General features: G+C 41.9%; 1 protein-coding gene across 1 annotated transcript in view; it reads left to right on the forward strand.

Annotated features, from left to right (window-relative positions):
* The window catches only part of CCSAP (centriole, cilia and spindle-associated protein), a 66,625-nt gene that overhangs the window by 15,565 nt on the left and 26,532 nt on the right, over positions 1-24,528 (forward strand). Inside the window, exons 3-4 of the mRNA XM_011933438.1 lie at positions 20,072-20,158; positions 24,244-24,356. Coding sequence (XP_011788828.1) covers positions 20,072-20,158; positions 24,244-24,356 — 200 coding nt within the window. The remainder of the gene's footprint in view (positions 1-20,071; positions 20,159-24,243; positions 24,357-24,528) is intronic.

The raw sequence follows: 24,528 nt of genomic DNA on the forward strand, positions 1-24,528 counted from the left end.
TTAATCCAGACACCATTTATTAAGAAATTGCATTTGTTGAGAAAGGAAATTCCTTCCAGGCAGTGACTCATGCCTGTAATCCCAATACTTTGAGAGGCCAAGTCAGGTGAATTGCTTGAGCCTAGGAGTTTGAAACCAGCCTGAGCAACATGGTGAAAATTTGTCTCTACAAAAAAACACAAAAATTAGCCAGGTGCGGTGGTGTGCGCCATGGTCCCAGCTACTCTGGATGCTCAGGTGAGAGAATCAGCTGAGCCCAGGGAGGCTGAGGCTGCAGTGAGCTGTGATTGTGCCACTGAACTCCAGCTGGGTGAAAAGTGAGACCCTCCTGTCTCATAAAAAAAAACAAAAATTAGCCGGGCATGTACTCAATCATAAAGGTGTTGAAATAATTCTTTCTCTGCATTTTCAAAACACTCCGAGAGGCGAAGGCAGAAAGATCACTTGAGCCCAGGAGTTTGAGACCAGCCTGGGCAACACGGCAAAACCTCATCTCTACCAAAAATAGTTTAAAAGTTTACTAGGCATGGTGGTGCACGCTTGTAGTCCCAGCTATTCAGGAGCCTGAGGTGGAAGGATCCCTTGAGCCCAGGAGGTCAAGGCTGCAGTGAGCCATGAAACATAAAAACATTAAAAAGGAAAACATTATTAAATAGCAAGACTTTTTCTTCTTTTGAGACGAGTCTCACTCTCATCTGGGCTGGAGTGCAGTAGTGTGATTATAGCTCACTGCAACCTCAAATTCCTGGGCTCAAGCCATCCTCCTCAGCCTCCTGAATAGTTGGGATGACAGGTGTGCACTACCATGCCTGGCTAATTTTGTGTGTGTGTGTGTGTGTGGAGATGAGGGTCTCACCATGTCGCCCAGGCTGATCTCAAATTCCTGGCCTCAAGTGATTCTCCCACCTTGGCCTCCCAAACTGCTGGGATGACAGATATGACCCACTGTGTGCCTGACAATACCAAGACTTTTTCAAAGAGAGCCCAATAAATCGAAGACCATTGCTGTGCCTTTTCATGTTCCTGGTCTAACTACAAATGTATACATATGAAAGATTTTTTGTTTCCATAGCATGCCATTACATAATGATATCTAACTATGAAAGCCTGGTTATGCTCATTAACTAGTCCTACAATTAGCTGTACCATTGCAAAAACATGTAACCAACCTAAATACTCATCAATTGATGTGTGGATAAAGAAAATATGGTGTATAGATACACCATGGAATACTACTCAGCCATAAAAAACAATGGAACAATGTTTCTTGCAGCAATTTGGATGGAACTGAAAGCCACTGTTCTAAGTGAGGTAACTCGGGAATGGAAAATCAAATACCATATGTTCTTACTTATAAGTGGGAGGGGAGCTAAGCTATGGGTACACAAAAGCATACAGGGTGGTATAATAGACTTTGGAGACTCAGAAGGGGGAAGGTGGGAGGGGAGTGAGGGATAAAAAACTACATATTGGGTACAATGTACATTATTTGGGTGATAGGTGTACCAAAATCTCAGACTTCACTGCTATATGTTTCATCCATGTAACCAAAACCCACTGGTATCCCAAAAGCTATTGAAATAAAAAACGTATGTATTAGTCCCTTATCGCATTGCTATAAAACCTACTCAAGACTGGGTAATTTATAGAGAAAGAGGGTTTAATGGACTCACAGTTCCACAGGCTGTGCAGGTAGCATGGCTGGGACTGCCTCAGGAAACTTACAATCATGATGGAAGGTGAAGGGGAAGCAAGGGAAGTCTTACGTGGCCAAAGAAGGAGGAAGAGAGAAAAGGGGGAGGTGCTACACACTTTTAAACAACCAGATCTCGTGAGAACTTTCTCACTATGATGAGAACAGCAAGGAGGAAGTACGTCCCCATCATCCAATCACCTCACCTCCCACCAGGTCCCTCCTCCAACGTTGGGGATTACAATCCAACATGAGATTTGGACGGGGACACAAATCCAAACCATATCAATATATATAATAAAAAATAAAAAGGTGGATAATAAGGAGAAAAAATTAATTATCTGTACCCAGATGCATTTTAATTTGCATTATACATTACACTAACGTCCAGAAAAATATAGCCCTTTAAATACTATAATTCAAAAATTTTCACAAACTTTCCTCTCCTACTGGCCTTCTTCCTGCTTTTTCCTTTCTGCTTTTAAGTTTTCAGTGATAAGGAATTCTCAGTAGATTTCAATATCAGCCTTGATTTTAAGATGGTGATTTGCTTTGAAAATGCCGGTATTCCTGCAAGACTGGAAATTAACAACTCATGGATAAAGTTCAGGGAGGATAACTACATGGATGACAGCTCTTGGATCCTGCTCCCTCACAAATGTCACACACGTCACAGGCTGGTGGGAATCAGGAAGACACGGGAGTCTCTTCACGAACTGTCTGACCACTCTCCTTCCTCCTCTCCCAGCCAGCAGTGGCATTTCTTCTCTCAGGCCTTTCATTTACTGTCACCCGTGCCTGGGACTCATTTCCTTGCCATGTTTGCATAGCTTCAGTTTCTGCTCAAATGTCCCCTCTTCAGAGACGTCTTCCCCCGGTTTACATGTCCTTCAATCCCAGAAATTATCCTACTTGCTTTTTCACTTGTTTGTTCTGTGACCTCCTGGAGGGCAGGTCTTGTTCATGCTGTACCTTCTGTCCCTACACGGGTGCCAGGAACCCAGTAGGGGCTTCATCAGTATCTGTTGAGCAGATGTCAGGTCCCTGTCTCAAAGACCTTGCAGTCGGGTAGGGAGAGGCAAACAACAAGGATTCCACAGGGTAATTCCTGAAATGCAAGTATGTGCCAAAAATCATCTGGGAGAAGAAGTGCTCCGTGTTTCCTGAGAGTTGGTGCTGGTCAAGGTATTGAGGACTGAATTCCTGAGTTGAGTTTAAGGACAAGTCAGAGCCCGGCCACCTGACACCAGGACAAGGGGGTTGCAGGGGGAACAGCACATCCAGAATCCCAGAAATGTGGCGACCCATCCCACATTGGAAGGCCCAGATGGCTGCCCTTGGCAGAGACAGAGCTCAGTGAGTAAACCCATGGGCTCCCTTGTACTTTCTATTTTTTCAGTTGAGTCCACGTGACCAGATCTAAAAGTGATGCGTGATACTTCCTGGACAAGGATGTTAAGAGCTGGCGTGTCTCCTCCCTCCCTTCCTTCCCTTTCTCCTCCCTGGGACCACGGATGGCCATGTTGGGATGGCCGTGTGACAAGAAGGGATCCTGGATCTCTGACTCACTGCCTGTTGGAGAGCCTGCTCTTTGTCTGGGTGAGAAATAAATCTGGAATTCGCTTCTGTAGATGCTGGCAGTGAACACACCCATCTGATACACTGACCGAGTAGAGAATGCTCACAGGCATTGTCCTTATCCAGATGAGATGAACAAAAAGTAAAAACCTCATGTAGCTTTCTCTACCTTTCTAGAGAGTGAGCATTCTCACCTCAGTTTCATCTAAAACAACACTTTTTCCATCTATCTTGCTTTGTCTTAGATCATTGGTGTTGCTTTAAAGAAATATCTGAGACTGGAGAATTTGTAAAGAAAAAAAGGGTTATTTGGCTCATGGTTCTGCTGACCAGAAGCCTGGGCATCTGGTGAGGGCTCACACTGCTTCCATTCATGTGCAAGTCAAAGGCGAGCTGGCATGGGCAGAGATCACATAGCAAGAGAAGCCAGAGAGAGAACGAGAGGGGAGGTGCCCGTGTCTTTCTACCAATCAGCTTTCACAGCAACTAACAGAGTGAGAACTCGTTACTTCAAGGACAGTATCAAGCCATTCATGAGGGATCCATCCCCAGGACACAGACACCTCCCATTCAGCCCCACCTCCAACTTTGGGGACCACATTCCAACATGAGAGTTGGAGAGAACAAACATCCAAACTATAGCACACTTGTTTAAGCTTTATTGATCAGATTTTCTTTTTCTTGTTCTTTTTTTTTTTTTTTTGAGACCAGGTCTTGCTCTGTCATTCATGCCAGAGTGCAGGACATCATCTCATCTTACTGCACCTCCACCTTCCGGGCTCAAGCGATTCTCCTGCTTCAGCCTCCCGAGTAGCTGGGACTACAGGCACGCACCACCATGCCCTGCTAATTTTTGTATTTTTAGTAGAGATTCGGTTTCACCATGTTGTTCAGGCTGGTCTCGAACTTCTGACCTCGTGATCTGCTGGCCGCAACCTCCCAAAGTGCTGGGATTACAGATGTGACCCGCCGTGCCCGGCCAACCAGATTTTCTTTAATAAAAGACTCATTTGCAAAAAATAAAAAATAAACTCCAAGGCATAAAATAAATGAAATTAGTGTCAATGGAGGCTGGTTAACCACCTGCTCACAGTGAAGCCTTCAGTGTGTGTTATCTGGCTTACTCCTCATAACACCTCTGTGATGTAGATATTGTCACTATCTGCATTTTTCAGGTTTGGAAACTAAGTCTTACAGAAGCGAATGGCTAGTCTGGGTGACACTGGGAGTGGGTAGGGAAAGCCGGGGTTTCAGCCGAGCTCTGTCTGACTGCAAAGCGCTTGCTCCTAACTCCTGAGTGACTCCACTGGTCTAATTCAGTCGTCCACTGAAGGCTCAAATCTTCAACAAGGATCTTTTACTTCCTACCTGGTAGAACAGCCAATCACAGCTCTGGTCTTTTTTAATTTGTAAGAAAGTTCTTCTTTACCCAAAGGGAAAATCTGCCTCCCAGGACTCTTGTAAATGCTTCTTGACTAGAGTCATTTATTTCTTCCTATACTGGGACTGCTATGTTATGTATGTATCTTTCCATTTTAACAAAACAAAGGATTTGTCTAGGAAAAGGAAAGAGCTAATAAACTGTTTCCAGATATTATAGTTTTCTACTGCAGAGAGAGGAGTTATGCAACAGCAACGATTATTATAAAATAGTGCATTTCAACATTCTAGCAAGGAATGCATATGGTGTTGGCCGTCGGTTCTAGGATCCATAGCCCCGCCGATGCTATAGTCTTGTTGGTCTTTTAACATTCTGCACATCTAAATCATGTATTTGAAACACCTTTATTGTGAATCATGGACAGCAATGTTCCCCCTGAATCATCCTAGAGGCTTAGATCAGGTGCACACTCTCAAAATACAATGTATGTTCTTCCTGTGTGAATGACTAATATGATATCATTCGTAACAAATTCTAGTCTCAGCTCTGATTCCCTTTCACTAGGACCTTATAAATGCATTCTTGACTGGGCGCGGTGGCTCACGCCTGTAATCCCAGCACTTTGGGAGGCCGAGGTGGGCAGATCACAAAGTCAGAAGATCGAGACCATCTTGGCTAACACGGTGAAATTCCGTCTCTACTAAAAACACAAAAAATTAGCTGGGCATGGTGGCGGGCACCTGTAGTCCCAGCTTCGCAGGAGGCTGAGGCAGGAGAATGGTTTGAACCCGGGAGGCAGAGGTTGCAGTGATTCAATATTGTGCCACTGCACTCCAGCCTGGGTGACAGAGTGAGATTCTGTCTCAAAATTAATTAATTAATTAATTAATTAAAAATGTGTTCTCAGCTGCAGACTAAGGGGATGTAGAGGAACCAATATCTCAGCAGCTTCTGAATTTCAGAGGGTCCGCGAAAAAAGATTTGTTGTATCAGACCTCTTCAACAGGAATTCTAACCTAACTTTGTCATACGGTCAGAAGCCTCAGATGCTGTTTTCTCAGCCTCTGATTCCTGCATCCACTGTGTGCTTTTGTTTAGTCTGTAGCAGTGTAAAGTTAGGGGGCATGGTTCATAAGACCACTCTCACTTCAAACATCGATTGCAAATTTGAGGCTTCCCAAGACCACTGTCAAGGTTTGATAATTCTCTAGAAGGACTCGTAGAACTCACTGAAAGCTGAAATTCCCATAGTTACAGGTTACAGGTTTTTTTGTTTTGCTTTATTTTTGTTTCTGGTGTAATTTTTTTTTGACAGGGTTTTGCTCTATCACCCAGGGTGGAGTGTAGTGTTGCATTCACAGCTCACTACAGCCTCAGTCTCCCAGGCTCAAGTAATCTTCCTGCCTTAGCCTCCAACGTGGCTGGGACTACAGGCATATATGACCACACCCAGCTAATTTTTTTTTTTTAAATTTTGATTTTTAGCAGAGACAGGGTCTTGCTTTGTTGCCCAGACTGATCTCAAACTCCTAGGCTTAAGTGATCCTCCTGTCTTGGCCTCCCAAAGTGTTAAGATTAGAGGTGTGAGCCACTGCCCCTAGCTGTTATAGTTTATTACAGTGAAAGGATACAGATTAAAGTCAGCCAAGCCACGCGCCGTGGCTCACACCTGTAATCCCAGCACTTTGGGAGGTGGGGAGATCACCTGAGATCACAAGTTCGAGACCAGCCTGGTCAACATGGTGAAACCCCATCTCTACTAAAAATACAAAAAAATTAGCCAAGCATGGTGGCAGGCACCTGTAGTCCCAGCTACTCAGGAGGCTGAGGCATGAGACTCACTTGAACCGGGTGGTGGAGGTTGCAGTGAGCCAAGATCTCGCCACTGCACTCCAGCCTGGGCAACAGAGTGAGAACCCATCTCAAAAGTTTATGTCTTAAGGAACAACAAAAAGAAGAAAAAACTTAACCCACAGCTAACAAGCAGAAAGAAAAATAAAAATCACAGCAGGGACAAATAAAAAGAGAAGGAAAACAACAGGCCTATTGCAACCCCCATCCCCTGCACCTCCACTGGAACAGGCGCTGGTATCCACAGCTGAGAGACCCATAGACAGTTCACATCACAGGACTCTGTGCAGACAACTCCCAGTATCAGCCCCGAGCCGGCTAGACTCGATGGGTGGTTAGACCCAGAAAAGAGACAACAATCACTGCAGTTCGGCTTGCAGGAAGCTACATCCATAAGAAAAGGGGGAGAGTACTATATCAAGGGAACACCCCATGGGACAAAAGAATCTGAACAACAGCCTTCAGCCCTGGACCTTCTCTCCGACAGAGACTACCCAAATGAGAAGGAACCAGAAAACCAACCCTGGTAATATGACAAAACAAGGCTCTTCGGTACCCCCGCAAAATCACACTAATTCACCAGCAATGGATTCAACAAACCAAGAAAAAATCCTGATTTACCTGAAAAAGAATTTAGAAGGTTAGTTATGAAGCTAATCAGGGAGGGAGCAGAGGAAGGCAAAGCCTGATGCAAGGAAATCCAAAATATGATACAAGAAGCGAAGGGAGAAATGTTCAGGGAAATAGATAGCTTAAAGAAAAAGCAATAAAAAGATCAGGAAACTTTGTACACGCATTTAGAAATGTGAAATGCTCTGGAAAGTCTCAGCAATAGAATTGAACAAGTAGAAGAAAGAAATTCAGAGCTTGAAGACAAGATCTTCGAATTAACCGAATCCAATAAAGACAAAGAAAAAAGAATAAGAAAATATGAACAAAGCCTCCAAGAAGTCTGGGATTATGTTAAACAACCAAAACTAAGAATAATCAGTGTTCCTGAGGAAGAAGAGAATGTTAAAAACTTTGAAAACATATTTGGGGGAATAATCAAGGAAAACTTCCCCGGCCTTACTAGAGACCTAGACATCCAAATACATGAAGCACAAAGAACACCCAGGAGATTCATTGCAAAAAGATCTTAACTTAGCCACATTGTCATCAGGTTATCCAAAGTTAAGACAAAGGAAAGAATCTTAAGAGCTGTGAGACAGAAGCGCCAGGTAACCTATAAAGGAAAACCTATCAGATTTACAGCAGATTTCTCAGCAGAAACCCTACAAGCTAGAAAGGATTGGGGTCCTATCTTCAGCCTGCTCAAACAAAGCAATTATCAGCCAAGAATTTTTGTATCCAGTGAAATTAAGCATCATATATGAAGGAAAGATATAGTCTTTTTCAGACAAACAAATGCTGAGAGAATTCGCCACTACCAATTTACCACTAAAAGAACTGCTAAAAGGAGTTCTAAATTTGGAAACAAATCTGGGAAACACGTCAAAACAGAACCTCTTTAAAGCATAAATCACACAGGATCTATAAAGCAAAAATACAAGTTAAAAAGCAAAAACAAAAAGCAAAAGCACACAGGCAACAAAGAGCACGATGAATGCATGTTGAACTTAATACTAACATTGACTGTAAATGTCCTAAAGCTCCATTTAAAAGATACAGAACTGCAGAATGGATAAGAACTCACCAACCAACTATCTGCTGCCTTCAGGAGACTCACCTAGCACATAAGGACTCACATAAACTTAAAGTAATGGGGTAGAAAAAGGCATTTCATGCAAATGGACACCAAAAGTGAGCAGGGGTCGCTATTCTTATATCAGACAAAACAAACCTTAAAGCAACAGCTGTTAAAAGAGACAAAGAGAGACATTATATAATGGTAAAAAACTTTGTCCAAGCAGAAAATATCACAATCCTAAACATATATGCACCTGACAATAGAGCTTCAAAATTTATAAAACAATTGCTAACAGACCTAAGAAGTGAGATAGACAGCAACACAATATTAGTGGGGGACTTCAGTCCTCCACTGGCAGCACTAGACAGGTCATCAAGACAAAAGGTCAACAAAGAAACAATGGATTTAAACTATATGTTGGAACAAATGGACTTAACAGATACATACAGAACAACATTTCATCCAACAACCGCAGAATACACATTCTACTCAACAGTATGTGGAACTTTCTCTGAGATAGACCATATGGTAGGCCATAAAATGAGCCTAAATACATTTAAGAAAATTGAAATTGTAGCAAGCACTCTTTCAGATCACAATGGAATAAAACTGGAAATCAACTCCAAAAGAAACATTCAAAACCATGCAAATACATGGAAATTAAATAACCTGCTCCTGAATGAACATTGGATCAAAAATGAAATCAAGATGGAAATTTAAAAATTCTTTGAACTGACCAAAAATAATGACACAACCTATCAAAACCTGTGGGATATGGCAAACATGGTGCTAAGAGGAAAGTTCATAGCCCTAAATGCCTACATCAAAAAGACGGAAAGAGCACAAACTGACACTCTAAGGTCACACCTCAAGGAACTAGAGAAACAAGAACAAAGCAAACCCAAACCCAGCAGAAGAAAGGAAATAACTGAGATCAGAGCAGAACTAAATGAAATTGAAACAAACAAGAAAAAAATACAAAAGACAAATGAAACAAAGTGGATTCTTTGAAAAGATAAATACAATTGATTGACTATTAGCAAGATTAACCAAGAAAAGAAGGGAGAAAATCCAAGTAACCTCACTAAGAAATGAAACAGGAGATATTATAACTGACACCACTGAAATACAGAAGATCATTCAAGGCTACTATGAACAACTTTATGCACATAAACTAGAAAACCTACCAGAGATGGATAAATTCCTAGAAACACACAACCTTCCTAGCTTAAATTAGGAAGAATTAGATACCCTGAACAGACAAATAACGAGCAGTGAGATTCAAATGGTAATTTAAAAATTACCCAAAAAACACAAAAAAGTCCAGGCCCAGACAGATTCACAGCAGAATTCTACCAGACATTCAAAGAAGAGTTGGTACTAATCCTTTTGACACTATTCCATAAGACAGAGAAAGAAGGAACCCTCCCTAATTAATGAAGCCAGTATCACCCTAATACCAAAACCAGGAAAGGACATAATCAAAAAAGAAAACTACAGACTGATATCCTTGATGAATATAGATGCTAAAATCCTTAACAAAATACTAGCTAACTGAATCCAACAACATATCAAGAAGATAATCCACCACAATCAAGTGAGTTTCGTACTAGGGATGCAGGGATGGTTTAACATATGCAAATCAATTCATGTGATACACCACATAAACAGAATTAAAAACAAAAATCACATGATCATTTCAATAGATGCAGAAAAAGCATTCGACAAAATCCAGCATCCCTTTATGATTAAAGCTCTCAGCAAAATCTGCATACAAGGGACATACCTTAATGTAATAAAAACCATCTATGACAAACCGACAGCCAACATGATACTGAATGGAGAAAAGTTGAAAGCATTCCCTCTGAGAACTGGAACAAGACAAGGATGCCCACTCTTACCACTCCTCTTCAACATAGTACGCATAGTCCTAGCCAGAGCAATCAGATAAGAGAAAGAAATAAAGGGCATCCAAATCAGTAAAGAGGAAGTCAAACTCTCCCTGTTTGCTGACAATATGATTGTTTACCTTGAAAACCCTAAGAACGCCTCCAGAAAGCTCCTAGAACTGATAAAAGAATTCAGCAAAGTTTCCAGATACAAGACTAATGTACACAAATCAGTAGCTCTTCTATACACCAATAGTGACGAAGTGTAGAATCAAATCAAGAACACAACCCCTTTTATAATAGCTGCAAAAAAACAAAAAACAAAAAAAAAACACACACACAACAACTTAGGAATATACCTAACCAAGAAGTCAAAAGACGTTTACAAGGAAAACTACAAAACACTGTGGAAAGAAATCATAGACAACACAAACAAATGGAAACACATCCCATGCTCATGGATGGGTAGAATCAATATTGTGAAAATGACCACACTGCCAAAAGCAATCTACAAATTCAGTGCAATTCCCATCAAAATACCACCATCAGTCTTCACAGAATTAGAAAAAAAAATTTATAAAATTTGTATGGAACCAAAAAAGAGCCCACATAGCTAAAGCAAGACTAAGCAAAAAGAACAAATCTGGATGCATTACATTACCTGATTTCAAAGTACACTATAAGGCCATAGTCACCAAAACAGTGTGATACTGGTATAAACACAGGCCCATAGACCAGTGGAACAGAATAGAGAACCCAGAAATAAACCCAAATATTTACAGCCAACTGATTTTTGACAAAGCAAACAAAAACACAAAGTGGGGAAAGGACACTCTTTTCAACAAATGGTGCTGGGATACTTGGCTAGCCACATGTTGGAGAATGAAACTGGATCCTCATCTCTCACCTTATATAAAAATCAACTAAGATGGATTAAGGACTTAAATGTAGGACCTGAAACTGTAAAAATTATAGAATATAACATTGGAAAAACCCTTCTAGACATTGGCTTAGGCAAGGATTGGCTTAGGCCAAGAACCCCAAAGCGAATGCCATATAAACAAAGCTAAATAGCTGGGACCTAATTAAACTAAAAAGCTTTTGCACAGCAAAAGGAACAGCCGGAGGAGTAAACAGACAGCCCACAGAGTGGGAGAAAAATCTTCACAATCGATACATCTGACAAAGGACTAATATCCAGAATTGACAACAAACTCAAACAAATCAGTAAGAAAAAAACAAACAATCCCATCAAAAAGTGGGCTAAGGACATGAATAGACAATTCTCAAAAGAAGATATGCAAATGGCCAACCAACATATGAAAAAATGCTCAACATCACTAATGATCAGGGAAATGGAAATCAAAACCACAATGTGATACCACCTCACTCCTGCAAGAATGGCCATAATAAAAAAAAATAAAAAATAAAAAATAAAAAAACAGTAGATGTTGGCGTGGAAGCAGTGAACAGGGAACACTTCTACACTGCTGGTGGGAATGTAAACTAGTAGAGCCGCTGTGGAAAACAGTGTGGAGATTCCTAAGAAACTAAAAGTAGAACTACCATTTGATCCAGCAATCCCACTACTGGGTATTTACCCAGAGGAAAAGAAGTCATTCAAAAAAGATAATTGCACATGCATGTTTATAGCAGCACAATTCACAGTTGCAAAATCGTGGAACCAAATCAAATGCCCATCAATCAGTGAATGGATAAAGAAACTGTGATCAAATACCTATATGATCGAATACCACACAGCCATAAAAAGGAATGAATTGGCCGGGCGCGGTGGCTCAAGCCTGTAATCCCAGCACTTTGGGAGGCCGAGACGGGTGGATCACGAGGTCAGGAGATCGAGACCATACTGGCTAACACAGTGAAACCCCGTCTCTACTAAAAAAAAAAAAACACAAAAAACTAGCCGGGCGAGGTGGCGGGCGCCTGTAGTCCCAGCTACTCGGGAGGCTGAGGCAGGAGAATGGCTAAACCCGGGAGGCGGAGCTTGCAGTGAGCTGAGATCCGGCCACTGCACTCCAGCCGGGGCGACAGAGCGAGACTCCGTCTCAAAAAAAAAAAAAAAAAAAAAGGAATGAATTAACAGCATTTGCAATGACCTGGATGAGACTGGAGACTATTATTCTAAGCAGCTCAGGAATGAAAAACCAAACATTATATGTTCTTATTGATATGTGGGAGCTAAGCTGTGAGTATATAAAGGGGTAAGAATGATGCAGTGGACTTTGGTGACTTGCGGGGAAGAATGGGAGTGGGCAAGGGGATAGAAAACTACAAATACGGTTCAGTGTATACTGCTCGGGTGATGGGTGCACCAAAATCTCACAAATCACCACTAAAGAACTTACTCGTGTAACCAAACACCATCTGTACCCCAAAAACTTATGGAAAAATAAAATAAAAAAGAAAAACAACAGAGAAAGCCAATGAAAGGGGATTCTTGAAAAAAAGCTACAAAATTTACAAATCTTTAGGTAGATTGACCATGAAAAAGAGAAGATTCAAGTTACTAAAGTGAGAAGTACAAGTGGGGACATATTGATTTTCCAGGAATGAAAAGAATTATAAGAGAGTAGTAGGAACAATTATATGCCAACAGATTGTATACATATAGATGAAATGCACAAATTCATAGAAGCACACAATGTGTCAAGAGTGAATCATGAAGAAACAGAAAATATGAATAGATCTATAAGTAATAAGGAGATTGTATTGGTAATCAAAAACCTGTCAACAAAGAAAACCCTGGACAAGATTGCTTCACTAGTGCATTTTACCAAATATTTAGAGAGGATTTAACACCAAATCCTTCTCACATTCTGCTGAAATGTTAGAGAGAATACTTGTTAACTTAACCTTTGAGGCCAGCATTAGTCAAACACCAAAACCAAAGACAGCAAAAGAAAACCACAGATCTCTACTTATAAATATTGATGCAAATAAAAAGCTTCAACAAAACACTAAGAAACAAAATTAGCAGCATAGTAAAAGGATTATACCCCATGATCAAGTGAGATTTACTCTCAGAATGCAAGGATAGTTCAACTATGAAAACAAATCTGACCAGGTGCAGTGGCTCATGCCTATAATCCCAGAATTATGGGAGGCCAAGGTGGCAGGATCACTTGAGCCCATGAATTCAAGACCAACCTGGGTGACACAGTGAGACCTCATCTCTACAAAAAAATCAAAAAATGAGGCAGAAGCATCACTTGAGCTGGGAGGTTGAGGCTGCAGTGAGCTGTGATAGTGTGCCACAGCATTCCCACCTGGGTGATGGAAGTGAGACCCTATCCCTGCCCCGCCCCCTCTAAAATCAATCAATCAATCAATCAATCAATCAATGTATGCTCCATGTTAACAGAATGAAGGAAACAAATCCTATGAACATTTTAATTGATTCAGAAAAATATCGTTTGACAAAATTCAACACTTGTTTGTGACCAAAACACAGAAAAAACCTAGGACTGGAAATAAACTTCCTCAACATAATAATAAAAGCCATATATGAAACCCCACAGCTAGCATTGCCTTCAATGGTGAATAACTGAAAGCTTTCTCCCAAGATCAGACACAAGACAAGGTTGCCTTCTTCTGCTATTTCTGCTCAACATAGCATTGGAAGCCCTAGCCAGAGCAGTTAGTTAAGAAAAAGAAATAAAAACCATTCAAATTAGAAAGTAAGAAGTAAAATTACCTGTTTGCAGATAAATGATCTTATACATAGAAAACCCTAAAGACATATAACATATACATGAACTGTCAGGACTAATAAATGACTTCCACAAAGTTGCAGAATACAAAATTAGTATAGAAAAATCAGTTGCATTTCTATAAACTGACAATCAACAATCCAATGAGAAATTTTTACAAATTCTATTTACAATAGCAACAAAAAGAATAAAATACTTAGGAATAAATTTAATCAAGGATGCAAAAGGCTTGCACATTTAAACTACAAATTGTTGCCAGGCATGGTGGTGTGTGCCTGCAGTCCCAGCTACTCAGGGGGCTGAGGTGAGAGGATCAGTTGAGCCCAGGAGTTTGAGACCAGCCTGGGCAACATAATGAGACCCTGTCTTTTAAAAAAAACAGATTAAAATTATAAAAGATTGGTGAGATAAATTAAAGAAGATACTAGTAAATGGAAAGACATCTCATGTTAATAGATTGGAAGACTTAATACTAATAAGATGCTATTACTACCCAAAATAACCTGCATATTTAATACAATCTCTATCAAAATCCCAACAATTTTTTTTTTTTTGCAGAAATGGAAAAACCCATCTTAAAATACACATGGAATTTTAAGGCACCTTGAATAGCTAAAACAGTCTGGAAAAGAAGAACAATGTTGGAAGACTCGTGCTTCCCAATTTCAAAACATATTGCAAAGCTGTAGTAGTCAAAACAGTATGGTATGCACAAAAAGCCAGACATCTAGATCAATGGAATAGAGAGCCCAGTAATCAGCCTTCAGACATATGGTCAAATGATTTTTGACAAGGATGCCAAGACCATTCAATGGGAAAAGTAAAGTCTTTTCAACAAATAGTGCTAGGAAAATTGGATATTCACTCATAAAAGAATGAAGCTGGACCCTTACCTAACACCGTAAACAAAATTTAACTCAAAATGGGTCAAAGACCTAAATGTAAGACCTAAACCTTTAAAATTCTTAGAAGAAAAAGTTGGGCAAGAGCTACATAACATTGCGTTTGGCAGTGATTTCTTGGATATAACACTGAAGGCACAGGCAAAAACAAAAGAAATAGACAAATTGAGCTTTACAAAATTTTTTTAAAAATTTGTGCATTAAAAGAAGCTATCACTAGAATAATAGGAAATCTACGGAATGGGAGAAAATATTTGCAAATCATATACCTGATAAGGGATTGGTATTCAAATGCATAGAAAACTCTTAAAATTCAATAACAGAAAAACAAACAGTTCAATTCAAAAATAGGCAAATAACATGAATAGACATTTTGCAAAGACGATATACAAATGACCAAGAAGCCCATGAAAAGATGCTGAACATCACTAACATTAGGAAAATGCAAATCAAAACGACAATGAGATACCACCTCACACATATCAGGATGGCTATTATTTTAAAAAAACAATATATTAAGAGTGGACAAGGATGTGGAGAGATCGGAATCCTTGTGCATTGCTGGCAGAGATCAAAATGGTGGCTCGGTGTGGTGGTTCATGCCTGTAATCCCAGCAATTTGAGAGGCTGAGGTGGGCAGATTACTTGAGCTCAGGATGTCAAGACCAGCCTGAGCAACATGGTGAAACCCCATCTCTACAAAAAATACAAAAATCAGCCAGGTATGGTGGTGTGTGTCTATGGTCCCAGCTACTTGTGAGGCTGAGGTAGGAGGATCACTTGAGCCCAGGAGGGAAAAGTTGCAGTGAGCTGAGATTGTACCACTGCACTCCAGCCTGGATGCGAGACCCTGTCTCAAAAAAAAAAAAAAAAGTACAGTTTCTGTCAAAAATAGTATGGCAGTTCCTCAAAAAAAATTAAAAATAGAATTACCATATGATACAGTGATTCCACTGCTGGGCATATACCAAAGAATTGAAAGCAGGGTCTGGAAGAGATATTTGTACATCCATGTTCATAGCAGCATTATTCACAATAGCTAAAATACGGAGGCAACCAAAGTATCTGTTGACAGACGAATGGATAAGCAAAGTGTGGTCTATCCAGACAATGCAATATTACTCAGCCTTGAAAAGAGGAAAATGCTGACACATTGCTACAACGTGGTTGAACCTTAGAAGGCATTATTTTAAGTGACATAAGCCAGACTGTACGGTTTCACTAACATGAGGTACCCTAGAGTAGGCAAATTCATAAAGGCAGAAAATGGAATAGTGACAACTAGGGACTTGGGGCAGAGGAGAATGGAGAAATATCGTTTAATAGGCACAGTTTTAGTTTGAGATGATGAAAAATTCTGGAGGTGGACATTGGTGATATTTGCACAACAACATAAAATGCGCTTAGTGTTACTGAATTGTACACTTACAAATGGTTAAAATGGTAATCTTTTTCTTTTTTTATTTCTTAAAATGGTAAGTTTTATGTTACATATATTTTACTACAACAACAGAAAATCATTTGCATTTTATAAGTTACATCAATCCTTACAGAATTTAAAATTTCCTAAGCAATAGCCAAACAAAGGCACATGCCTCTAGAACAGGGTTTCTCAAGCTCAGCACTACTGATGTTTTGAAACAGATAATTCTTTGTTGTGGGCAGTGTCCTGTGTCTTGTGGGGTATGTAGTAGCATCCCTGCTGTCTTCCCACTCAATGTCAGTAGCAATCCCCTCCCCTGCTGTGACAACCAAAAATGTCTCTGGACATTGCCGAATGCTGCCCCCCCGGGGCACAAAATCACCACCAGTTGAGAACCACTAATAAGAGTTCTGAAATCCCCTACTCAGTCCCGAATACTGACAGTTGTCTAGGCAGCATCAGCTTGCAAGTCTGTAGTCATAAATCCATTCCTTGAGATATCAGTAGTTAGAAGTAAATGATACAGTCCTTTCCAACCAACACTCTGAGACAGTCCTTCTTTGTTGTAGATCTAAGTTTTAGAATCTACAGCTTAGAGTAGAGCCAGTCCATATCACAAAGAATCATTTTCCTTTCCAGTGTGCATGAAGTATTTTCTTAATTCATTTGAACTCATAAATAAGACAAACAAATGAGCAAGGTTATTTACCCAATTCTTTGTTGTATCTCACATGGCAGAGAATAGGTTCACATCACCCTGCAATATCACAAAATGGTTGGACCATAAAACCACATTCCTAATCATTGCTGCCACCACTGGGGAATAAAGTCTTGGCCATGCGCAAATCTGAACTGGAAACAAACTTGTCTAAGGACAAGAAACAGAAATAAAAGTAATGAGATGGGGTGGCAGCAGGGAAGGGGTGGTGAGATGCACAGAGGAACAGAGTCAGGGATAAATACTGTTTGTATTTGAGATTCACTTCAGGAACCAACAAAAGGTGCTCCTGGCCTACCTGGCCAGGAAGTGCACTTTTTTGGTCAATTAAGTTTAATTGGTTCCGGAAGTTGAGTCCACTTGGACATCTCAATGAGATATCCAAAACTGTCAAAGTACGTACAATGAACTGAATTGTATATGTTGAAGTGCTAATCCAAAATTCTTATGTTGAAACCCTGACCTCCGATGTGACTGTACTTGGAGATGGGGCCTGTGAGGAGGTGTTAAAGGTTGAATGGGGTCATAAGACTTAAGCCCTGATCTGATAGGGCTGATGCCCTCATAAGAAGAGGAAGAGACCCCACAACTCTCAGCCATGTGAGGATACAGGGAGATAGGGGCCATCTACAAGCCAGGAAGAAAACCCTTTGCCAGAAACCAATGATGCTGGCACTTTACTCTTGGATTTCACAGCCATAACTGTGAGAAATAAAGTTCTGTTGTTTAAGCCACTCAGTCTATGGTACTTTTTTTTTTTTGTCAGCTCTAGCAGACTAATGGAGTATAATTCCCCAAAAAGTTATCAGCATGACTCTCTTACAAACACAAAGTTTTTTTTTTTTCAGATGGAGTTTCCTTCTTGTTGCCCAGGCTGGAGTGCAATGGCGTGATCTCGACTCACCACAACCTCTGCCTACCAGGTTCAAGTGATTCTCCTGCCTCAGCCTCCCAGGTAGCTGGGATTACAGGCATGCGCCACCATGCCTGGCTAATTTTGTATTTTTAGTTGAGACAGGGTTTCTCCATATTGGTCAGGCTGGTCTCGAACTCCCGACCTCTGGTCGGGAGCCTCGGCCTCTAGAAGTGCTGGGATTATGGGCATGAGCCACTGCGCCTGGCCTGATTTATTTTAATCCATCAACGATGGGCTCAGCATGATAACAAGCCTGGTTCTGTATTAGACTTTTTAAATGAGTGACTTATACCAGCTACATTCATTTCCTCACTATTCACACATTCCTTAGCTTCCCAGATTTGACATTTACCCTCTCACTTTATTAAACCTCATTTTTTATTTGTTATTTTTATTTATTTTATTTGGAGACAGGGTCTCACTCTGTCACCCAGGCTCGAGTGCAGTGGCATGATGTCGGCTCACTGCAACCTCCGCCTCCTGGATTTAAGCCATTCTCGTGTCTCAGCCTCCCGAGAAGCTGGGACTACAGGTATGCATCAATCACGATTGAATAATTTTTGTATTTTTTGGTAGAGATGGGGTTTCACCATGTTGGCCAGGCTGGTCTTGAACTTCTGACCTCAGGTGATCCACTCCCCTTGGCCTCCCAAAGTGCTGGGATTACAGGCATGAGCCACTGCGCCCAGTCAAAACCTCATTTTTTAAACAGATGGGTCTTGCTCTGTCACCCCGGTTGGAGTGAAGTGGTGTGATCATAGCTCACTGCAGCCTTGACATCCTGGGGTCAAACAATCCTCCCACCTCAACCTCCTGAGTAGCTGGGACTACAGGCGTGCTCCACCATGCCTGGGTAATATTTTTTATTTTTTAAGAGACAGGGTCTTGTTACATTGCCCAGGCTGCTCTTGAACTCCTGGCCTCAAGTGGTCCTTCTGCCTTGGCCTTCTAAAGTACTGGGATTACAGGCATGAGCTACCATGGCTGGCAAAACCTCATTCTTGAAACTCACTGTCAACTATTCTACTGCGGAACCCAAGTTTTCTTCCTTCCTCACTATCCTAAATTACATAGTACTAGTGACAACTGTTCACCTACAGTTCGAAGACCCTAACCCAGTTCTCTGCTTTTGTTTCTGGATACATGTGTTCTTTGTCATTCTTTCTTATGTGGAGCCATCCCCAAAGCACTGGGGTCATCCTGCTTAACAATAAAAAGAGTTACCACGTATTGATTGCTTATTCCATGCAGACACACTTCTCACTACTTCATAAACTGCAATTTTATCCACTCCTCACGAGAACTGTTATTATCTCTGTTTCATGCCTAGGGGCACTGAAACATAGAGAAGTTACCTGACCAAAGTCACGTAGTTAGTGGCAAAACCAAGACTCAAACTCAGGCAGTCTGGTTCTGCCTTGAGGCAGACTACGCAGTCTCCACCTTCTCTATTTTTTGCCTTGGAGTGCCTGGCCAATTATCCCTTGGCCAACCTCAAATGGCTATTAACTCCAGAGTCAGCCATCTCTGAGCTCCAATTCCACCACTGCTACTTATTAGCTGTGTAATCTTAGCTGAGTTCTTTATTAGGTCTAGTCCTCAATTTCATCATCTGTTAAATGGGCACATAATAGATTCTATTTCTAATTCTCACAGAGTTGCTATGAGAATTAATAGAGCTAATATGAGTAAAATGCCTGACATTGAGAAGGCATTGGATGCTAGCACTATTAGTCATCTAATTATATGTTGTTTGTCTGTGGAACAGAGGACCTAGGTTCTTTTCCTGGGATCCATAAGCCAGCATGGGGAAGGGTTATAGGCAGGCAAGTGTTTTGTGTGTACATTTATTTTTTCTGGGGAGAAAGTCCATAGGTTCGATCATATTCTCAAAGGAGTATATGACCCCCAAAAGTTGGGAACCGCCGAGCTTTAAATGAGTCTAAAAGGGCCCAGCATGGTGGCTCATGTCTGTAATCCCGGCACTTCTAGAGGCTGAGGCGGGTGGATCACCTGAGGTCAGGAGTTCAAGACCAGCCTGGGCAACATGGCAAAACCTCGTCTCTATTAAAAATACAAAAATTAGCCCAGCATGTCGGCGTGTGCCTGTAATCCCAGCTACTTGGGAGGCTGAGGCAGGAGAATAGCTTGAACCAGGGAGGCGGAGGTTGCAGTGAGTCGAGATCATGCTACTGCTCTCCAGCCCGGGTGACACAGCAAGACTCCATCTCAAACATGCATAAATAAATAAATAAGCCTAAAGGTTGACACCTGTGTCTTTTACATTTCCTGCCCTCAGCACAGCCAGGGATACAGCAAGTTTTCACTAATGTGCGTGGAATTGAATCCTCACCGGAACGCGGCAGCTGTGTCAAGGCCATGGACAGTAGGGTTCCTGATGTTGTCACCTGTCTTCATTCCACACAAAGATGCCCACTGTGAAAAGTTTTCTGAAATCACTTCTTCAGTCCAATAGCAACATTTCAAAGCTGAGTATTTCACATGCTGCATTGAGAAACGGTGCTGATTACATCCCTCAAACTGCACAACTGTGACCTTCACTGCTGGCTGAAGTGTGCAGGGGGCAACTGTTGATGTGGCGGGTCTGTGTTAGCATTCTTTGCTTTACCTTCACTTGAGGACTTAAGATAATAGCAGCTACCACAGAAAGAATGGAAACAAAAACTCTTTTATTTTAATTTGTATCCATTCTTACGGTTTCTTTATACCCCTCCTCAATTCAAAATGAATCTAAGCACATTTAGATATTGATTCCAGTTAAGATATTTAATATGTCTTATCTTCTGTGAACTAGTTCATTTTGCGTTGATATAAAGGAATTCCAGAAATTGGGAAACTTATTTAAAAAAAAAAAAGGAGATGTTTTTGGCTCATGGTTCTGCAGGCTGTAGAACGGTGCTGGCATCTGCTTCTTGCAGGGGGGTGGGAGGTGGCGGGGGTCAGGAAGCTCACAGCCATAGCAGAAGGGGAAAAGGCAACAGGTATGTCACATGGAAAAAGAGGGAGCAAGAGAGATGCCAAGCACTTTTAAACAGCCAGCTCCCACATGAGCTAACAGAGCGAGAACTCACTCATTACTGCTGGGAGGGCACCAAGCCATGCCTGAGGGATCCGCCCCCATGAGCCAAACACCTCCCACCAGACCTCACCTCCAGCAGCGGGGATCAATTTTAACATGAGATTTGGAGTGTACAAGTACCTGAACTGTATCACTTTTCTATGTGGCATCTGTATAGTTTTATATGACATACTGCTGCCAGTCTCACTGAATTTTTTTTTTTTTTTAGATGGAGTCTTGCTGTATTGCCCAGGCTGGAGTGCAGTGGTGTGATCCACAACCTCCACCTCCCAGGTTCAAGTGATTCTCCTGCCTCAGCCTCCTGAGTAGCTGGGATTACAGGTGCCTGCCACCACGCCCGGCTAATTTTTGTATTTTTAGTAGAGATAGGGTTTCATCATGTTGGCCAGGCTGGTCTCGAACTCCTGACCTCAGATGATTCACCTGCCTCAGCCTCCCAGAGTGTTGGGATTACAGGCATGAGACACCGTGCCCAGCTGAATTTTTTAAAATGGTTACTTTTTACATTCATTGTAGAGAATTAATAACAATTTTCAAACATTTGAAAAAAGATTTAAGTAAACTTCCCAAAGTGTACATAATACAAACAAATAAAATCAGCAAGAGAGGAAACCAGAGCAAGACCGAGATAAGCACAGAAAATAGAAGAAAATTGTGATAGGTGAGTGCACAAAAGTGGGCCATAAGGTTGGCTGTCTACATTCTAGGAGTCAAAGCAAGCAAACAAACAGATGAGCAAAAAATAAATAAACAAAAACCAAAAAGACAGAAACCTAATTAAAACAAACAACCTCAAAACCGAATTCAAACAAACAGGCAAACAAACAAAATCCAAAACCTGCAGTGTCCAAAGGTAAAAAATAAGTGGGTTTGTCAATAGAGGACCAAGAAGAATTTCTCCTGTGGGTTTCGCGAAGGGGATAATGGGTGAAGTGGCAGGCCAAGTCGCACAATTTGTCTTGCACGATGTAGGAGGGAATTGTGTTTGGCCGTTGCTTGTAGAGTGCGTCAGTGAAGCCAGTACCCTAACACTAAGTGCAATTCAGAAAAAGCAATTTATTTTATTTTATTTTAATTTAATTTAATTTTGAAATGGAGCCTCATTCTGTCGCCCAGGCTGGAGTGCAGTGGTACCATCTTGGCTCGCTGCAATCTCTGGCTCCCAGCCAGGTTCAAGTGATTCTCATGCCTCAGTTTCCTGGGCAGGAGAGTAGCTGGGACTACAGTTGTGTGCCATCACCCCTAACTATTTGTTGTTGTTGTTGTTATTTTTATTTTTATTTTTTATTAGAGACCGGGTTTCACCATGTTGGCCAGGCTGGTTTTGAACTCCTGACCTGACCTCAGGTGATCCATCCGCCTTGGCCTCTCAAAGTGCTGGGATTACAGGCATGAGCCACCTTGCCCAGCCCAGAAAAATCAATTCCGTGAGGGGTCAGAGAAATGTTCTTAAAGTACCTTGCTTTCTAATGATTTGGCCTAAAGCAATGAGGCAAGTATATGCATTAGACCATCTTCCATGAAAATTATTTTCTTATTCTCCAGCTTAATGGAGTTGAAGGCTATAATCTCTAGTAGAAAAACAAACAAACAAACAAACAAACAAAACAGGCTGGGCGCGGTGACTCACGCCTGTAATCCTGGCACTTTGGGAGGCCGAGACGGGTGGATCACGAGGTCAGGACATCGAGACCATCCTGGGTAACACGGTGAAACCCCGTCTCTACTAAAAATATCAAAAAATTAGCCGGGCATGGTGGCGGGCGCCTGTAGTCCCAGCTACTGGGGAGGCTGAGGCAGGAGAATGGCGTAAACCCGGGAGGCAGAGCTTGCAGTGAGCCGAGATCGGGCCACTGCGCTCCAGCCTGGGTGACAGAGGGAGGCTCTGTCTCAAAAAAAAAAAAAAAAAAAAAGGAAGCTGGAGTGCAGCTACACTGCTTAACTAAGTGGACAATGGAATGTCCATCCACTCATGAAAAGTCTGAAGCTTCATAAAAAGATTGGTATCCTGATCTGCATGTGGCAGACTGATGGAGTCTGCGTAGATAGGACCAAGAATTTTCTCAGAAATGCAAACCAATAGGCAACCCTGGGCTCAGCATTCTACACCCATAGGGCAAAGCAGGAAGCATTGCAGTCTGGGCGCTCTTTCAAAGCAGGCGTTTCCAGTGAGACTGCACATAGAATTCTATGTTCTGAACACTGCCATGGCAGTCACACTGTTCTTCTAGATTTGATGGCTTATTATCTGGTAGTCAAGGTAATTGGGGGAGATTTTTGCTTTTTTATTAGATAGGTCCAAGAGTGGGAACATCAGGGAAAGGAGACTGTTCTGGAAGGAGACAGAGCATAGTGCTGTGACACTTAGAAGTGAGGAGAAGGTAGGGGAGAGAAAAAGGGGGAAAGGGATGGATGGATAGAGAAAGAGGGGAGGAGGGAGAGAGAGGGAGGGGCAGAGAAAAAGAGAGGGGAGAGAAGGGAGGGAGAAAAAGTGAGGAAGGAAAGGGAGAGGAAGGGAGGGAGAGGGAAAGATAAAGGAGGGGAAGGAAGGAGGGAGAGAAAGCGGGAAGGAGGGGGAGAGGGAGGAAGAGAGAGAAAGAGGGAGAGGGAAAGGGAAAGGAGAGAGGGAGGGATGCAGAGAGAAAGAAAGGAAGAGAGGGAAAAGCCAATGGAGGAAGGGTGGGAGGTGGAGGGAGGGAAGAGGGAATGAAGAGAGGGTGAGAAGGAGAGAGAAGGCAGTAGAGAGGGAGAGGAAGAGACTCCATTTGTTGCTCAGAGAAGTCACTTGTAGGGAAAAGGCAGCACGGTGAAGGAAGGGCAGAGAAGAGACACAAGGGTCTTCAGTAGCTTCTCAGGAGCTCATCTCATAGTAGAGTCTGTGGTTGGTGGGTCCCAGCCCAGAACATCCCTTTGCTTCTTCTCAGTGAGTTAAGGTCTCAAGGTAGTTTTCTTGTGGGGCTCCAGAAGACCCTGATGTAGGTGGGCATCTTGGTAGCTGTGACTTCTGCATGGAGACAGGATACGTGGATGGTGCCTTTGCTCGGCAATCCTCTTCCTATTAACAGTGGATCCAGGCCACCTAGTTGGGAGTATTTCCCCAGGCTTCTTGATAGGAACTCAGGCTAAACAGTTTGCTGTTTTTAACACATATCCTTACTTTTTCCTGTGGCTAAAATGGCCTTGAGAAATAAGATTGTGACTACCAGGAGTAATCCAGTAGAACAAATGCTTAGGCTAAATCTTGTCCATCTAACAGTAACTACACGTATATGTTTTTCTTATGATAGTTCCTGGCTGTTTTCATGTAGACAAGAAGGAAAATAGGACAGTTAAACAGTGATGGTTGTAGTTTTTTTGCATTTTTTTTTTAGGTCTTTCTCTTCGCTGCCATTTAGCAGTCTGGATCAGCCTGGGAGCTGGGAGCTCTGACAGCTCCCTCCTAAACCGCAGTTGTGGCTCCTATCAGCCGTGGACTGGAGGCCCTGTGAGTGCTGAGGCTCAGTTAGGCGGGCCCTGCCTGCAGACCCTTTGTATGGATCTGGCCTTTCCTCTCTGTAGGGCAATGAAGGGGCTCGATGTGCGTATGACTGTGTCCCACTTGGGACACTGTGGCTGGTCAGCCCCGGCCAAGGTGATAAGGGAGGGGATAGACAAGT

This window comes from Colobus angolensis, unplaced genomic scaffold (assembly GCF_000951035.1).
Source record: "Colobus angolensis palliatus isolate OR3802 unplaced genomic scaffold, Cang.pa_1.0 Scaffold126, whole genome shotgun sequence".
Taxonomy (NCBI): domain Eukaryota; kingdom Metazoa; phylum Chordata; class Mammalia; order Primates; family Cercopithecidae; genus Colobus; species Colobus angolensis.